The sequence below is a fragment of the Euprymna scolopes genome, chromosome 43 (assembly GCF_053919585.1).
Source record: "Euprymna scolopes isolate OS-2025 chromosome 43, ASM5391958v1, whole genome shotgun sequence".
NCBI classification, from domain to species: domain Eukaryota; kingdom Metazoa; phylum Mollusca; class Cephalopoda; order Sepiida; family Sepiolidae; genus Euprymna; species Euprymna scolopes.
The window spans coordinates 23,003,043-23,020,033 of NC_136524.1; the positions used below are offsets into that span (position 1 = coordinate 23,003,043).

The window sequence follows — 16,991 nt, forward strand, 5'->3', positions numbered from 1 at the left end:
AAATAGCAGACAAGAAATAGTTAATTTTCTGGTTTGCATTGAAATTATAGCCTTAAATCACTTGCAAAAAAAATGTGTTTGTGTGTGCTTTAAAACAGACAAAAATAGAACGTTGATTTTTTTTCCCCCCAAATATTAAAGCCTGGGTAGAAAAGGTTTGGAATGTCATAAATCAGACACAAGTACAAAAACATTGATTTTAATTTGAATTAAAATGACTGGCACAATGATATGATGAGAATACAATTGGAGCACGGGGAAGAGGTGGTACTGGTGTGATTTCAATAATTAGGAGTGGATGAAGTGAATTCAGAAAGCATTTGTCATTATTAGAGCTATGGCAGCAGAATATTCTGATCATTGTTTTGACTCTTGAGTATATATCTGACACAGTTAGACACAGTTAATCAATCAAGAACCACATTACTCTATATGAAAGCATATAAGATATCAACGGATACACACTCGAGAGTCAAAACAATGAAAAGAATATGCTGTTGTCCTAGCCCAACTCATTACTAACCAAGAAAGTGTTAGCACTGTATACCACAGGTAGTGCCTATCAGGCATGTGTACGCAGTCTCTTCCATCGATACCTGGTCAGTGAGGGCTAAAAACTTACATTTCATAATTTGGAAATAATACAGTGATAACTAGGGTTGTGACAACAGCATATTCTTTTCATTGTTTTGACTCTCGAGTATATATCCGTTAATATCTTATATGTTTTTATATAGACGGATGTGGTTCTCGGTTGATTAAGTGTGTCTAACTGTGTCGGATATATACACGAGAGTCAAAAGAATGAAAAGAATATGCTGTTGTCACAGCCCTAGTGATAACAAGCAGATTAAATCTGGGTAATTGCGGAAAACATGTGCAGAACAGGAGACTGTGTTGGCTTGGTCACATTAAAAAAATGGGTGAGAGTGCTTGGGTTAGTAGATGTAGAACAATTAAAGTAACAGGATCAGTTGGGCAATTAAGTGATAAAGATGGATTTGAAAGAAAGAGGGATAAATAAAAACCTGATCAGAGATAGGTTAGTTTTGAAGTCGATTTCTAAAAGCTGTCCAACACATGCCAGCTTTTAAAACAGACTTAAACTGATGATGATGAAAAACTGTTGTTTTTGTATTCTTTGTCGAATAATAAATTGTTGTAATTTCTAATTTACAAAGCTTATATTGAATTCCTTATATATCTTTGGAAATATGATTTTTCAATTACATTTCACTTTTTATATATACAAATCCTTAATTTAAGAAGCTCAATGTAATTACAGAGCATATAACAAATATATGACAAAAGTCTATATTTCAAATTTTCATGATGTTGGTCATCTTACAATTTATTCCTTTAATTCTGTTGACACTTAAAATTCTTGACAGTAACTGTTTCATAGCGCAAAATTATTCATTTAATTATTATATCAATCGATGAATCTATTTTGCCTTTAACCTATCAGAAAAAATAGCAACTATCAACCCATCAAAGTAAAATAAAATGCATTTGGGCATGATTACAAAATCTGAAAATTGGAAGAGAGGTTGAAATTACCTTATTTTTAGCTTACATTATGCCAATGTAAGCTAAAAATAATGTAATTTTTGTAATATGGCCAACATCATCAAATTTGGAATATAGACTTTTGTCATTTATTTGTTATATATATGCATGCATGCATGCGCGCGCACGCACGCACACACACACACACACACACACACACACACACACACACACACACACACACACACGCACACACATTAGGTAACCAAAAGCGTTCTGTCCAATTTCAATTAGCCATTGAATGAAGTGGAAATATAGACAAAATGCATGTAGTAATTGTTTTCAAATTTGGACAGCCGGAAGTAGGAACATCAAACGTAATAAAAAACTTGTGCACTATGCCCGACCATCAATTTTAACCTAAACAGCTGTGAAAAGAATGGAAGTGTCTAGAGATCTTGTTCGCTTTACAACTTCAAAATGGGTTTATTAGCAGCTGCATCAAGTTGCCGTATATATCAAGCGTTTGGGGATAGTGCTGTGGATGCATGTACGGCAAGGTATTGGTTTCACAAATTTAAGTCGAGAGATTTTGTCCCTCTGTGATGAACCTCACTGCGGACGACCATAAGTCTTGAATGATGAAGTCCTGAAGGCAGCCATTCAAGAAGACAGTGGTCTAACATGTGACCTTGCAAGACAGTTCAACATTTCCGATGAAACAGATGAAATGCCTAGGTAAAACATACAAATTGAGAATATGGGTTCTGCAAATGCTGTTGTGTTGGAGGTCCATGAAGGACAATGAGTGACAGCCTGTATGTTGCTACTTTCTCACCACCATATGACATTCATATTCAGTCGAGTGCTTACCATTGATGAAAAGTGGGCTCTTTATGAAACTTCCAAGCGTTGCAGACATTGATTGTCTCCTCAGGATGCTGTTCTTCACACAATTTACCCACGCAAGGTTATACTTTGTGCTTGGTGGTGGACAGGTCGTAAAGTGGTTCATTATGAACTGCTACTAATGAGACAAACAATCACTGGAAACCTACATTCACAGCAATCGAAACATGGGCAACAGGTATTGCGCAAGAAGGCGCCAACATTAGTGAATCGCAAAGGTGTGCTTTTCTTCTGTGACAATGCCAGGCTGCATATTGTGCGAGTGGCTAGGGATACTATACAGTAACTAGGGTGGAAGACTTTGTGCCATCCACCTTATTCACCTGACCTTGTGCCACTCAATTATCACGTCTTCTATTTCTTGGTAGGAAATCCTTCACCAATGAAGCAGACTTGTCCAAGCCCTCATAGACTTCTTTGCATTCACCCCCTTCCCCTCAATTTCTATTAAGAGGGAATTGAACAGCTGGAGACATATTACCAGAATGTGCTGGATCTTACTTCAAAGACTAGATAGAAGTTACATCTATCATAAAGTGTTTTCTTTTTTTTTCTTTTAAAAATGGACATTTTGGTTACCTTGTGTGTATATATATATATATATATATATATATATATATATATATATATATATATGAAATAAGATATATATAATATAAATATAATATATATATATATATATATATATATATATATATATATATATGAAATAAGAATTACAGTTAAGTTTACCAAAATAATCCAAGTCAGCAAAACTAAAGTATATAAATATATATAAATATTGAAGAGTTAATATTTATAAAGTAATCTCAATCAGATGTAAAAGCTCGATAAAACCAAATAGGAAATAGAGCTTATAATAAGAACAAGTAATTAATAAAACATGTTAAAAAACACTCCGAAAAAGAGTTAAAAACATATTTAATTTTAGAAAGGAAGCACAAAATAAGTAGATAGTCCTTAATCCGCGGGGTTTCGAAGAATTTTGACTCTTTTTCAAAGTGTTTTTTAACACGTTTTATTAACTACATGTTCTTATATATTAATAATTATTTTAGTAAATAATTATATATGTGTATATATATATATATATATATATATATATATATATATATATATATACATATAGTAAGTTATAAAATGTATATGGCGATTAAGCTACATTGTATATTCTGCATTTCATCATTATATATAAACTAACATTAATAAAAAAAAAAAACACTAACCTAGATTTAAAACATATCAAGAAGCTAAATATCCAGGCTATATAGAGCACACACAAAGGAACAGGTCAACCAGAGGTCAAATAGGCCTTTGTCCAATAAATGCATTCTCATTGGCTGATAGGAAGGGCGCGGTGGATACTAGAAAGCTGATTGGCTAACTAAAATTTCAATAGAAGATGCGCATATAAAAGTAACAAACAACCACAGAATTCGCGCATAAGCCTAACGAATCCTAGAGTGGATGAAACGCGGAATATTCAGTGTACCTTAATCGCCATATACATTTTATAACTTACTAACTAGTTCTACCTACGTATTGAGCACTTTTGAAGTAAATACTTAAAGTTTACGCATAAATCTATACTTTCGTATATTAATTTTATGTGAGTAAATTAAGTAATATATATATATATATATATATATATATATATATATATATATATATATATATATATATATATAAATATATATATATACTAATCTAACTTTCTTGCTGTTCTTTTTCCACAGGCTTCTCTTTGTTTGTAGAAAGTTGTTTACCAAGAATAATGGTAACGGGAAGGATACAAGCAAATAAGAAATTGCGACAAATAAAACATGATGAAGTATCGATTGATTCAAATTGATTGTAAAGTCGAATTTAAAATAAAACATGAAATACCAAATAAAAATTTTAAAACAACTTGTTTTTGTTTTCTTATGATCGTGTTGTTTTTTTTTTAAATCTTTAATTCTGAAATGGCTGAATAAATTATTGATGAGAATAAAACTATAAAATTTCCCTTGAAACTGAAAATTTATTCTATAACTAGAAACTTCAACATTTGACAAAATACGACTAAAATTCAAAAGTTTATGAAAATCTTATTCAACCACTAAAATTAAAAGAAAACAAAGCCTATTTTCAGAAGTTTGATGGAATGTCCTGCTGGCTTGACCCGTCGAGAGCAGGTCAAGCGTTTATTAAAATAATAGTGATGAAGAGGCACTCATAGAGCTAAGTCAATTTACGATAGTGTGACGCAGTTGTTCTTTTTAATCATTTCTATTCATTTTTTTTTTTTTTTTGCTCAAAATTATGCTGAACCTCTTTTTAGAAGCAAAATTAAAATGAAGTCATGAACACGATAAGTTTAAAAATGGATGCACTATAAGTCTTCACCCTCAATCCCTACAGCATAGTATTATTGTTATATATATTAAAACCTAAAATATGGTAATAGTGCTGAAACGTTGACCATCATATGATTATATAAGAACTTTCTGGGCTTAATGTTATCATTTGTTAATGTCTAAACGCAATCACTTCACCGCCCAAAGAGAAAAATATCTGATTTCATCACTACTTGTCACTGAGTACTCCTGTCCACTCTTGTTATACTCTTTACTTCTAATGGAATTTTCCATTCTTAATTCAACCTTGTGTGGAAGATACCGTAGAGTATTTTAATCACACAGTTCTTATTTTTAGTTTTTGGTACCTCAACTAATCATATCAAAATGGAGGACGAATAGTATTTATTTATTTTTTTTGTTTTTTTTTTAAATTTTTCATTAGCTGTGCCTACATGGTGTTGTCTAGTTTCTATTTATTTGTACACTTTTTAAACTTAATGTGTGTGGTACCACCCCTAACCAGTGCCAGGGACAACTGGATCCGACGGCTCAGGGAATCGAGTTTAAATTCCCGGGGTCCTACGCTCTTCAATTGCCTACCACGTAACATCAGGGAGATCACGAACTGCAAAACAGAATCGTTCAAGTCGGCGCTGGATACCTGGCTGAAGTCTGTACCAGACGAACCTCAGATCCCCGGTTATACCGCTATGAGACGCAGTGAATCCAATAGCTTATGCCACATGCTTGTCTGTGTAAAGAGGGACAGCGAAACGGTGCAGCGGTCTATTGATTCGCCGCCGCCTATACCGTCCCAACTGGAGGCCACTTGCCGCAGTGACCTTGGAGGGCTCTGACCGCCGAAAGACATCACACAAGTCACACAAGGTAGACAACTCTCATTATATCCTTAAATTAAAAATGAAGTTATCCCGTTTGCTGATTTTTACTTTTATTTTATTATTTTAAAGTGTTTCAGAATAGCAGTTGTCTGGCTCAAACTTATTTTACATAACCTGTAGCAAAGTATATTAGTACATTGCCAACAACTTGGTACAGCAGTAACAAATGAAAATTGGCAAGACAAAACCAGCCTCCAGTTATTCCCTCACATAATGGTGATGAAGAGATGCTTATAGTCCCAAATTAACACAATGTTTCTGAATTTTTTTTTGATGAGGATCGATAAGTCGTTTTATTCGGATTACTGTTCTCATTTTGAGTTAGTCGCACAATGTTTCAGTCAATGTAACCTCTAACCTTCTTCAGGGGTATTTTGTCGAACTTGGGAATCTTTCTCTTGAACTCGTGGATCTACATGAAATTTCATATGAAGCCCTTTATTTACATCCACAGAGATAGCAGGTTCTTGTTCCATCAGTCATGACTGGGCAGAAGTTCTAAATAATTTGCAATTGTATTTATAGTTTTTTTTTTGTTTTTTTTTTACATAGGCATCACCACATTATCAAGGCCAAGAGGCCACTCAAGGATAAGGGTTAAAGAGTGTACAGTAGAAATTGGACATTATAGTAATCATTAGTAATGAAAATTTGGTAAAGTTGATAACTTATATGGAACGGCTCATCAAGAACTTATTTACGTTAGACTTGAAGACAACCATATTGTAGTCAGCTGGAAAGCAGGAAAATGGAAGACAATTCCACAGGCGTGCAGTTCTAAGAAAAAAGCTTTGTTCATGGAATCTATGTTTAGGTTTAGGCACAGATAAAGAGTGGGGGGAATTATTGATAGTGTTTACAGCTAGACGAGTGTTTCTTGTGAAAGTTTGGCGAGGGGGGACCATAGATTGAAGCTCATTCGAACACTTTCCATGAAAATAATGATACATCAGAGACAAACTCGCAACATCTAAAGGTTGCAAGGAAGAGAAAAGGACATCTCCTACGAGGCTACAAAGTCTATTTTGAACTCTATCAAGGCCGGCCAAGTCCTTTCTAGCAGCTTATATAGGCAATTTATAGTGTCACCTATACTGAGGATTGAACCTTCAACCTCCAGAAAAGTGTAAATTACAATTGTTTACCAACTGCTTTAGCCGTTATGCTACAAGTCCTTGCGGGCATACCAATTCAAATTGGTCCTTCATGTAGCATGTCAGTAACTTCTCTCAACCACCTGATCCATAAACTTTCTGCTGACTGGAGGAGGAGTAATTTCATCATTCCAAAGCAGAGAGAGAGAAAAGAGATGAGACACAATCAGGTAGAAGACCAAATCTCTAAGAACATAATTGTAACAACAATAAAACTGACAGTGAAACAAAGGAATCACCACTCATCAAGGCCCGGAGGCCACTCAAGGATAAGGGTTAATCAGTGTATGGTAGTCAATGGGGCAATGGTTAGTAGTTGGAAATTTGGTAAATTGGATTATTTAAGGGGACGGCTCATCAAGAACTTGTTTAAAAATGACGATGTTGTAGTCAGCTGGAAAGCAGGCAAATGGAAGAGAGTTCCACTGGCATGGAGGGATGTAAATAGATAATTTTTTAAATATATTAAAGAGTCACCATTTATCAAGGCGCATAGGTCACTCAAGGAGGTATAGTTTATCAGGAGGACAGTGAGAAAACAACAATGTGATGATTGGTAACAATGGTTGAGATTAGCCAGAAATTAGATTATTTAAGAGGATGGCTCAACAAAAATTTGTTAGCATTGGACTTAAAAAGGATCATATTATAGTCATCTGAGTAGCAACCCCATGGTATTGTGTCTCACAATCAGATGGTTCTTGGAAAGAAACTTTGTTCATGGAGGTTCTGTCTCAGTCAAGCTTTTACCATGAAAATTACAATAGAGTAGAGAAAGACAGAAACTTTTCTAAAGTCTCTTCTGTAAAAGATGAAGACTACTAGAAATCTGGAGAGACTTGTCACACAGACTCCAGGGAACACTGGTTGTTGTTAGTGAGTGACCTCTTATCATGGCCTGCGTGAAAACTCCTAGTGAGTAGAAATAATTATAATAAAAAACAATGAAGTGATAAAATAGTGAATATTGGATGCCAAATAGGTTGATGTGGGAAAAAATATGGGGTGAGGTTCCCCTGCAATTTACACATTGGCATGTACTTAAAGGTTTAAGAGAATTCCTCGTGCATTTATTGTGATCGTAGGATATGACCACATGCATCCATCACTGATGCACAATTTGCATCTGCTCTGTGTTCGATTGGGGGACAGACAGAGTAGAATTAAGATTTAAGTAATGGCATATGTGTAGATGCATTTGGTTGGATGATCAACCTTTATAGTTTAATGGATTTTAAAAATTAAAAAAAATAACAATAAGGAAAAATAAGAATATGGTGCCACAATCCACAAGACAAACTGGCTATTCAAAACAAAATATTCATTTTGCAAGACAGAATCTATACCTTATACCTAGCAGCTGTGTTTCAAAATTAATAATGATCTGTTAATTAGTTTAGAAGTTAATCCTGTACATACAAACATATAAACATGTACACTTACTTAGCTTTATATAAATACAGATGTATATTTACACTAGCAGGAATACCCGGCGTTGCCTAGGGCAAAAGTAACATATTTCTTTTAAAACTTTTAGCTCTAACCGTCACTTTATCTTAATCTTCCCAACTCCCTCTTACTACTCTGCTCAGCCCATTTAAATGGACATACAAACACACATACATCCCTCGAGTAATGAGTCGAAATTTTATTTCCAAATTAAGATTAGTGAAAAAAAAAGATAGCCTCCTTAATGAAACTTTGTAGGTCTTTGTTTTGTAGTTTTTGATTTTGGTTGAACATGCTAACACGCATATGCGCAGGCAACTTCCTTTATATAATAGATGTACGTCCTTAAGTGTGTATGTCGGGTCGATTTTTTTTTTAAATCACCCCCCCCACACACACACACACACACACATACTTATATTTCCTCTCGGCTCTTTCAATGAGACAACCTTGATCTTAAAAGGATCTTATAAGTAAAAATTAAACCCGTATTAAAAGTGTTAATAGATATTAAAATAATTGATTTTATGTCACACAAAAAAGAAATAAATAAAAAATAAAAAAAATAAAATAACACCTTAATTAAACACAACATTTCCAGTAGGTTAGATCAAAATAAACAACATATGGTTATTTTATTTTATTTATTTATTTTTTTTTGGTGGTGGTTGGCTGCTAATATTTCATGTGCAATTTAAAAAAGTCGTTGCTATTATCTAGAAAAAATAAAATCTAACCAGACGACATCTTTTCCATTATCCTCAATGTATTGACTTCCCTCCCACCGTGGAAACATATGGCACAAAACTGAAAAGTGGTGGGGGGGGGGTAAGCAAATTTACAAGAAGTGATAGTCTCTTGCATCTTAAAAATTGCCTGAGTAACCTTGTTGAGGGCGCCTTGGCCAGCTGACTATAAACTAACTCCTTCCTGGACTGAGGTCTGAGATCTCCAAAGGTCAATCTCTAGACCTAAACAGAATTAATAGGACATCCCACAATAAGAAGGTCACCACTGCCACAATACCTCATACTCTATTGGATTGATTATTCTGGATGGATTCTCAAATGATATGCCAGGCGAAAGAAAGGAAACGACTTTCTTCACCTGCATTATCCTCCACTCTATAATAAAGGCCAATATGTATCGATTTGTTTATTTATACATATGCAACTGAATATACTTTTATTCAGTAAACACAAAAGTTAGTGATGAAGGAAACCGAGAAAGCAAATAGCAAATCAGACAACCACTTCAGACTTACCCCATTGCCTGAAATGAATTCTGAAAGAAATCCTACACTTTATAATAAAACTTATCAAACCTTGACGGCCACTCGAGGATAAGTGTTAATGAATGTGAGATTTAGTTAATGGTGTAGAGTAGATTGGGTAGAATTTAGATTATTTAAAGGCACGGCTCAACAAGAACTTAAAAGCTACCATATTGTAGTCGACAGAGAAGCAGTCCAATGGAACAGTGTTCTACATGCGGGCAGTTCTAGGAAAGAAACTTTGTTTATGGAATCTGCATTTAGATTTAGGCACTAGTGGAGAGTGGAGGAAATGGTTGATAGTGATTGTAGTCGACAGAGAAGCAGTCCAATGGAACAGTGTTCCACATGCGGACAGTTCTAGGAAAGAAACTTTGTTTATGGAATCTGCATTTAGATTTAGGCACTAGTGGAGAGTGGAGGAAATGGTTGATAGTGATTGTAGTCGACAGAGAAGCAGTCCAATGGAACAGTGTTCCACATGCGGACAGTTCTAGGAAAGAAACTTTGTTTATGGAATCTGCATTTAGATTTAGGCACTAGTGGAGAGTGGAGGAAATGGTTGATAGTGATTGTAGTCGACAGAGAAGCAGTCCAATGGAACAGTGTTCCACATGCGGACAGTTATAGGAAAGAAACTTTGTTTATGGAATCTGCATTTAGATTTAGGCACTAGTGGAGAGTGGAGGAAATATTTGATAGTGATTGTAGTCGACAGAGAAGCAGTCCAATGGGACAGTGTTCCACATGCGGACAGTTCTAGGAAAGAAACTTTGTTTATGGAATCTGCATTTAGATTTAGGCACTAGTGGAGAGTGGGGGAAATGGTTGATAGTGATTGTAGTCGACAGAGAAGCAGTCCAATGGAACAGTGTTCCACATGCGGACAGTTCTAGGAAAGAAACTTTGTTTATGGAATCTGCATTTAGATTTAGGCACTAGTAGAGAGTGGAGGAAATGGTTGATAGTGATTGTAGCTAGTTGAGTACTTTTTGTGAAAGTTTGGCAAGGGGACATAGACTGGAGCTCAGACGAGCACTTGCCGTGAAAAATGATGGCATGAAAACGTTTTAGTAATATACATGCATCATCACTTTCCTATTTGCTTTATACCGTCCCCACATCTATGGTGCCACTATCTTTGAGAATATCATAACACAAATTGACAACATCCTGACTGCCCATCCCTCAACCAACATTCAACGTCCACAACGTTGGATGAGTGAAGGTAGATTCTGTCATGCTTTCTTTCTTGCCTATGATCTAACCCAGATTATTGATGAACCCACTCACGTTCCTGATGCCGCTGTCCAATTTGTAAGCCTTTTAAATCTATTTCTAACCACTTCTATCGATCCAGTAGATATCTCACTGCTGATGCAATTCTCTATCTATATAAGAGCCAGGTACGTCCAAGGATGGAGTACTGTTGCCACATCTGGGCAGGAGCTGCTAGAAAGGACTTATCCTGCCTTGATAGAGTTCAAAATAGACTTCGTAGCCTCGTAGGGGATGTCCTTTTCTCTTCCCTGCAACCTCTTTCTCGCGGAAGAAATGTTGCGAGTTTGTCTCTGTTTTATCGTTATTTTCATGGCAGATACTCGGCTGAGCTCCATTCTATGGTCCCCCCTCGCCAAACTTTCACAAGAAACACCCGTCTAGCAGAAAACACTATCACTAGTTTTCCCCACTCTTTATCTGTGCCTAAACCTAAATGTAGATTCCATGAGCAAAGCTTCTTTATTAGAACTGCACACCTGTGGAATTGTCTTCCGTTTTCCTGCTTTCCAGCTGACTACAATATGGTTGTCTTCAAGTCTAACGTAAACAAGTTTTTGATGAACCGTTCCATATAAGTTAACAAATTTACCGAATCTCCATTACTAACGATTACTATATTCTCCAATTTCTACTGTACACTCTTTAACCCCTATCCTCGAGTGGCCTCTTGGCCTTGATAAGTGGTGATGCCTATGTAAAAAAAAAAAAAAACTTACCCCAAACTGTGCTCATTCTCCGTTATGTCTCCGCTAGGATCTTACTCATTCCCATTCTTTCCTTTTCACTTCTTCCTATCTCTGTACCGAGTGGAAATATTTGTTCTTAAATACACATGAATGTATCCAGAATGGCCAGATGAAAGCCAGAGACCATGCCACATACCCAACAAAGGATTGCTATTTATGCTTAAGATCCTTTAACGACTCCTGCTGTTTTTTTTTTTTCTACACTTACAGCCAACAGAAAAGGAAAAGATACATACACATACGCAAAATTTAATTCTGCAAAATGCAGACAAGCTTCTAACACACACACACACACACACACACACACACACACACACACACACACACACACACACACACACATGTTCACAATACAAGCATGTATTAATAAAATCAAAGTAACAAGTTGAAGAAAATATAATTCAATAAAGCATCTATTGCATGTGGAACCAAATATGAAATATGTTTATTAAAATGTATAGTGTATGTGGAATGATGTATGTATGCGTGTGTACATAAGTGTGTGTGTGCGCGCACGCGCGTGTGTGTGTTATGCAGAGGAAAGAATTTATGTACTATATGTATGAATGTGTGCCCACATCAAGACAAGTTATCTATTGGGAATGTCTATAGTAGAAAGCCTGGGTATTTTGTATGTATGTATGTATGTGAGTGGAGAAAAGTCCAGGAACGTGTGCTAGGTCAGAAAGTTCACATGGTGTTAAATAAATTTAGTAGGGAAGAGAAAGAAGAGTTCATATATTAAGGGAGGGATGAATGTCCTGTGTGTGTGTGTGTGTGTGTGTGTGTGTGTGTGTGTGTGTGTGTGTGTGTGTGTGTGTGTGTGTTAATTTATGAGAATGTGTGTGACGTAACAGCCAGGCCAAGTGTAAATAGTTACGTAGGCGTGTGTGTGTGTGTGTGTGTGTGTGTGTGTGTGTGTGTGTGTGTGTGTGTGTGTGTGTAATATAGGTCCACCTGATGCCGGCGGTAGCTATAATGGATTTTTGTGGCTTATTGTCAAAATTGAACCCAGGACCAGAAACCCGGGAGGATTTTTATTGAATTCCAAGAGAGAAGCTAAGGGATTGGTCCAAGCAATGTAAAGTTGTTCGCAGTGTTTTATCCTTGCCAAGAAAAGATGAAGAAGCTTGTCTGCCTGAGAGATGGTCTCTGATTAGGCAAAACCACTAGGAAGCTAAGCTAAATGCTTGCATCAATCAGCACCGCACCTAGAAATTGCACATTATTATCATTACTCACTAGGATATTTTACACGGGTCATCACAAAGATTTGTCTTTGAAAACAACCCGTGGTGTTCCCTGGAGTCTAAGTGACAATAAGTATTCTCCAATTTCCAGTCCTCTCCACCTCTTTCGATAACCTATGCAAATGAATTTACATTATCACAACAGCCGTTTAACATTTATTTCTTGTTGACAGGAACCATTGGTCTTCAATGGAATTTGGGTAACAAAAAACCTCCTTAAGATTCCAGTCCTCTTCGCACTTATCTAGTGGAGGTCTGGTAGTGCTTTCTCTTGTTAGTCTTTCGATCCTCCTTGACCCTCCACAACTGTTTGGTGTTGTGCCAGTTGACGCCGACCATTTTTTTTTTGGGGGGGGGGGGGGGGGAGATAACTTCTAATTAGACGGTTCCAGTTTTCTTGATTTATGTGTGTTTTTACGTTTTTGTTTTACTTCTGTTGCAGTTTCTATAAGTACGTTTAGCATTTATAGCTCATGTGTATTAGTTCCTGCATTCAAGAGTTTTCCTTAATATTTAAGCCGTTTTCATTATTGTTATCCATTGTATCTTCTCAGCCATCCCTCTGATTTCAACCTCTCCCATTCTTTGTTTTTTTTTTTTGTTTTTTTTTAAGTTTTTCAGTCCCTAGTGCTTCTACTATTATTAACTTTAACTTATTAACTTTCTTCATTTTTCAGTTCTCTGGCCAGTTCCATGTATTTGCTCCATTTCTCAGTCTTCTTGATATTCATTCTGTGGTCTGCTAGAACAGCAAAATCTATGATCTGGTAGGACCTTTCCTTCTTGTTAACTTGCATTATGATATCCGGCCTTTTTATTTGGATGAGTTTGGATCTGTTTGTAGATCTATGTCCCATAGAATTTTGTGATTTCCATTTTCAAGGTTTGCTGCCGGTTCTTGTTTGTACCATTTGTCTGAGTATTCAAGCTGCAGTTGTCTGCATAATTTGTCAATTCATGTATTCTTTTGGGATTAGTCTGCTGCATTCACTTATGTTAAGTGTTCAGACATTATATTGAACAAAGATGGCAGTGAAGAATTAGTGGAGTTCCGATCTTGAATGGCAAGTAATTCCCAGTAACAAAGATGGCAGCAAAGAATCAAATGCAGGTTCATGACGGAGACGACAGTGAACTGATTGAATCCAAAATTCGATAATTTTTATAGTAACTCTGGAAGCTTTTCATTGATTGGTTGTTATAACTTGTGGTTATAAAAACGATCGTCGAAATCATTGGTGTCATATTCCCCATTAGTAGTCAAAAACATTTAACAACTTAAATGATTTATCATTTCATCTCTTTGCCCACAGAGTCTGCATTTGTTGTTTCCTTGTGTTTTGTCAAGATTTGCTTTTTTGAGGTTGACTCTAATCACGTTATCTTGTGTGATTGTTATTAGTGATTCAGTTTCTTTGTTTAGGTGTCCTTTTTATAGCCGTGTCTAAGTGTTTTGGTGAGTCTCATCTTTTGTTATTCTTATGAATTGTCCGTGTAGCTGCTTTTTTTTTTTCTTGTCGTCTTATTCCTTGCCTTTCTGTTTTCAGTTTTGTTAATTTTTTTGGTGTCTCTTGCTGCAGTAATTATCCTTTCTGTGTTGTGCATTATGTATTTTTCTAATTCTTTTTTGTATCATTCACACATCCTTTTATACAAACTTCTTCTTTTATCTTTCCTTTTAACATAGAGTCGGTCATCATCATCCTTTGGGTGTAGTGCATTGTGCAGAGTCATGAGTTTCCTTGTCTCCTGGTAGAGGTGCCTCAGTTCTGTTGTTTAACCTATAAACAGTAGAGAGTATCTTACTAGTGATCCTGCCCCCGTGTTTATGCCTTTTATTAGGTTTCTAATACATAGTTTAGTTTTGAGGAGCTTTCTTGTTCTTCTGAGGTATCTTTTTCCAATGTTATCCCTAATTTCTGTTGCTTTGATGGTGTCTGCCTCCAGAACTCCCAAATATTTGTAGGTGTCATGTTCCTACAGTGTCCTCATTTCCACTTGGTTTGGTAGTTTTATACTTTCCATTTCTTTCTGTTTCTCTCTTCTTATGACTAGCAATGTACACTTCTTCATACTGAATTCCATACAGATATCTTGACTGAAGATTCTAGTCGTGTATACTAGCGTCTCTAGTTCCCTTTAGAGTCTTGCAAAAAAAAAAAAAAAAATTCATGTCGTCCATAAACATTAGGTTGTTCATTCTTTCATCTGTATTAGTAGACTTGTATTCCACTTGGAACTTTGTTAGTAAATTGTTTAGGGCCTATGATGAACAGTAGTGGTGATAGGGAATCTCCATAGAAGATACCTCTTTGTAATTTAATTTTTGTTATGTATCAGCTGTCAGTTCAAGTCTCCATGTTCTTACTGCATTTTCAATCAAATTGATAATCTTACCTGGTATTTTGTACATTCTCAGGTATTCTATGATCTATGCCTGCTGAATCTTGTCATACGCTTACTTGTAGTCGATCCATGCCATGGCTATGTTCTTTTTTTTTTACTTTTTATCTCCTTCAGAATTTTTTGGGCTATGGTATAGTAAGTCATGTGTTCCTCTTTTTCCTTTTCAGCATACTTGGGGAGTAGTCCATGATTATGAAGGCAATGATGAATTTGTTTTCTTAGCTCTTGTAGTCGTAGTAGTAGTAGTAGTAGTACGTGTGTCTCTCTATAACGTTTTAAAAGATGAAGACTTCTATTTGTGGTATTATGGAATCGGTGTTAAAGCAGAGACATGTTGAAATCAATAAAAAAAATTTTCTTCATCTCAAAACTGATCGTACACAAAAAGATTTTGTTGATATTGAATTCATGGAACTGATATAAAAAATACACCATAAATTTCTTTCTTTCCGTTTACTCTCTCTCTCTCTCTCTCTCTCTCTCTCTCTCTCTCTATATATATATATATATATATATATATATATATGCAAAAAGAACCTCTCTCTCTCTCTCACTCTCTCTCTCTCTCTATATATATATATATATATATATACATATATATATATATAGAGAGAGAGAGAGTGGAAGAGAGAGAGAGAGAGAGAGAGAGAGAGAGAGAGAGACGTTCTTTTAGAGAAATGTACCTTTTTTAATCAGACATTGGTTACTCTAACAATCTGTCTGTCCGAAACATTGTCATATCAGTGTCACGATCATGTTTATTTGAATATAAATGAAATTGATTTTTAAATTTTAAATTATCAATCACATTACTTAATATTGAATTAGCTCTAGGATATTTACCTATCGAGCTTATTATATATCTAAATTACAACGAGCACTTTCTATTTCCTGTATTTTAATTAAACTAGTAATTCCACTGTTACATTGAAATACACTCAGCTCTTTAGACTATTGTTCTAATCTCCTTTAAATTATATATATATATATATATATATATATATATATATATATATATATATATATATATATCCATCTACAATCATACAACTAGTAATAATAATAATAATAATAATAATAATAATAATAATAATAATAATAATAATAATAATAATAATGAGAATAATAATATTTCTCCTAACAGTGATCCTAACACTAACAACACTCATTATTCCCTCCAAAATAGTCCTCATACAGACATTGTCCCACCATTTGTTGAACACTTTGAACAAAATTCAAACTATTTAACTAATACAAATCAGCAAACTAATATTAATACCAGACCTTGAGCTTTTAATAAAGTACATACATATATCGGCGCTACTTCAACATTAATTAAGAAAAGAATATCAAACCACATTTCTTCTTTTAACAACCATAATTCTAATAATAACCAAGGAACTTCTCTAACCACTTTAATTAAAAAACTTAACTCTAACAATACTCCCTTCTCAATCAAATGGACTATTATAAAAAAGAGTTAAGTCTTATACTCCCGGCTCTAAGTCATGTTGCCTCTGCACAACCGAAGCTATAACTATAATTACTTCCCCTCAAAGTAACAATATAATAAATTCTAAAAATGAACTGATCTCTTTCTGTAAACATAAGTCCAAATTTAATTATGGCAATTTTGAAATTACATAGTTATTACTTTTACCCTTTATATAGATATAAAATATTTTTTCTTTAACTTTATCGTTTTTCAACATACTTCTTAATACTTTATAATTTAATAATCCTTTATTTTAATTCTTTATCTCTTCTTTG

The 16,991-nt window shown here is 35.0% G+C and overlaps 1 protein-coding gene across 2 annotated transcripts in view; it reads left to right on the forward strand.

The window, feature by feature from the left end:
* Nucleotides 1-16,991, forward strand: part of LOC145268234 (uncharacterized) — a 150,057-nt gene that overhangs the window by 119,807 nt on the left and 13,259 nt on the right. Inside the window, exon 8 of one of the 2 annotated variants that reach the window (XM_080123556.1) lies at nt 4,155-4,326. The exons of the other annotated variant lie outside the window; for it this stretch is intronic. Within the exon in view, the coding sequence (XP_079979682.1) occupies nt 4,155-4,172 (18 nt within the window). The 3' untranslated portion in view covers nt 4,173-4,326. Of the gene's footprint in view, nt 1-4,154; nt 4,327-16,991 lie in introns of those variants that run through there. 2 annotated transcript variants of the gene reach the window in all.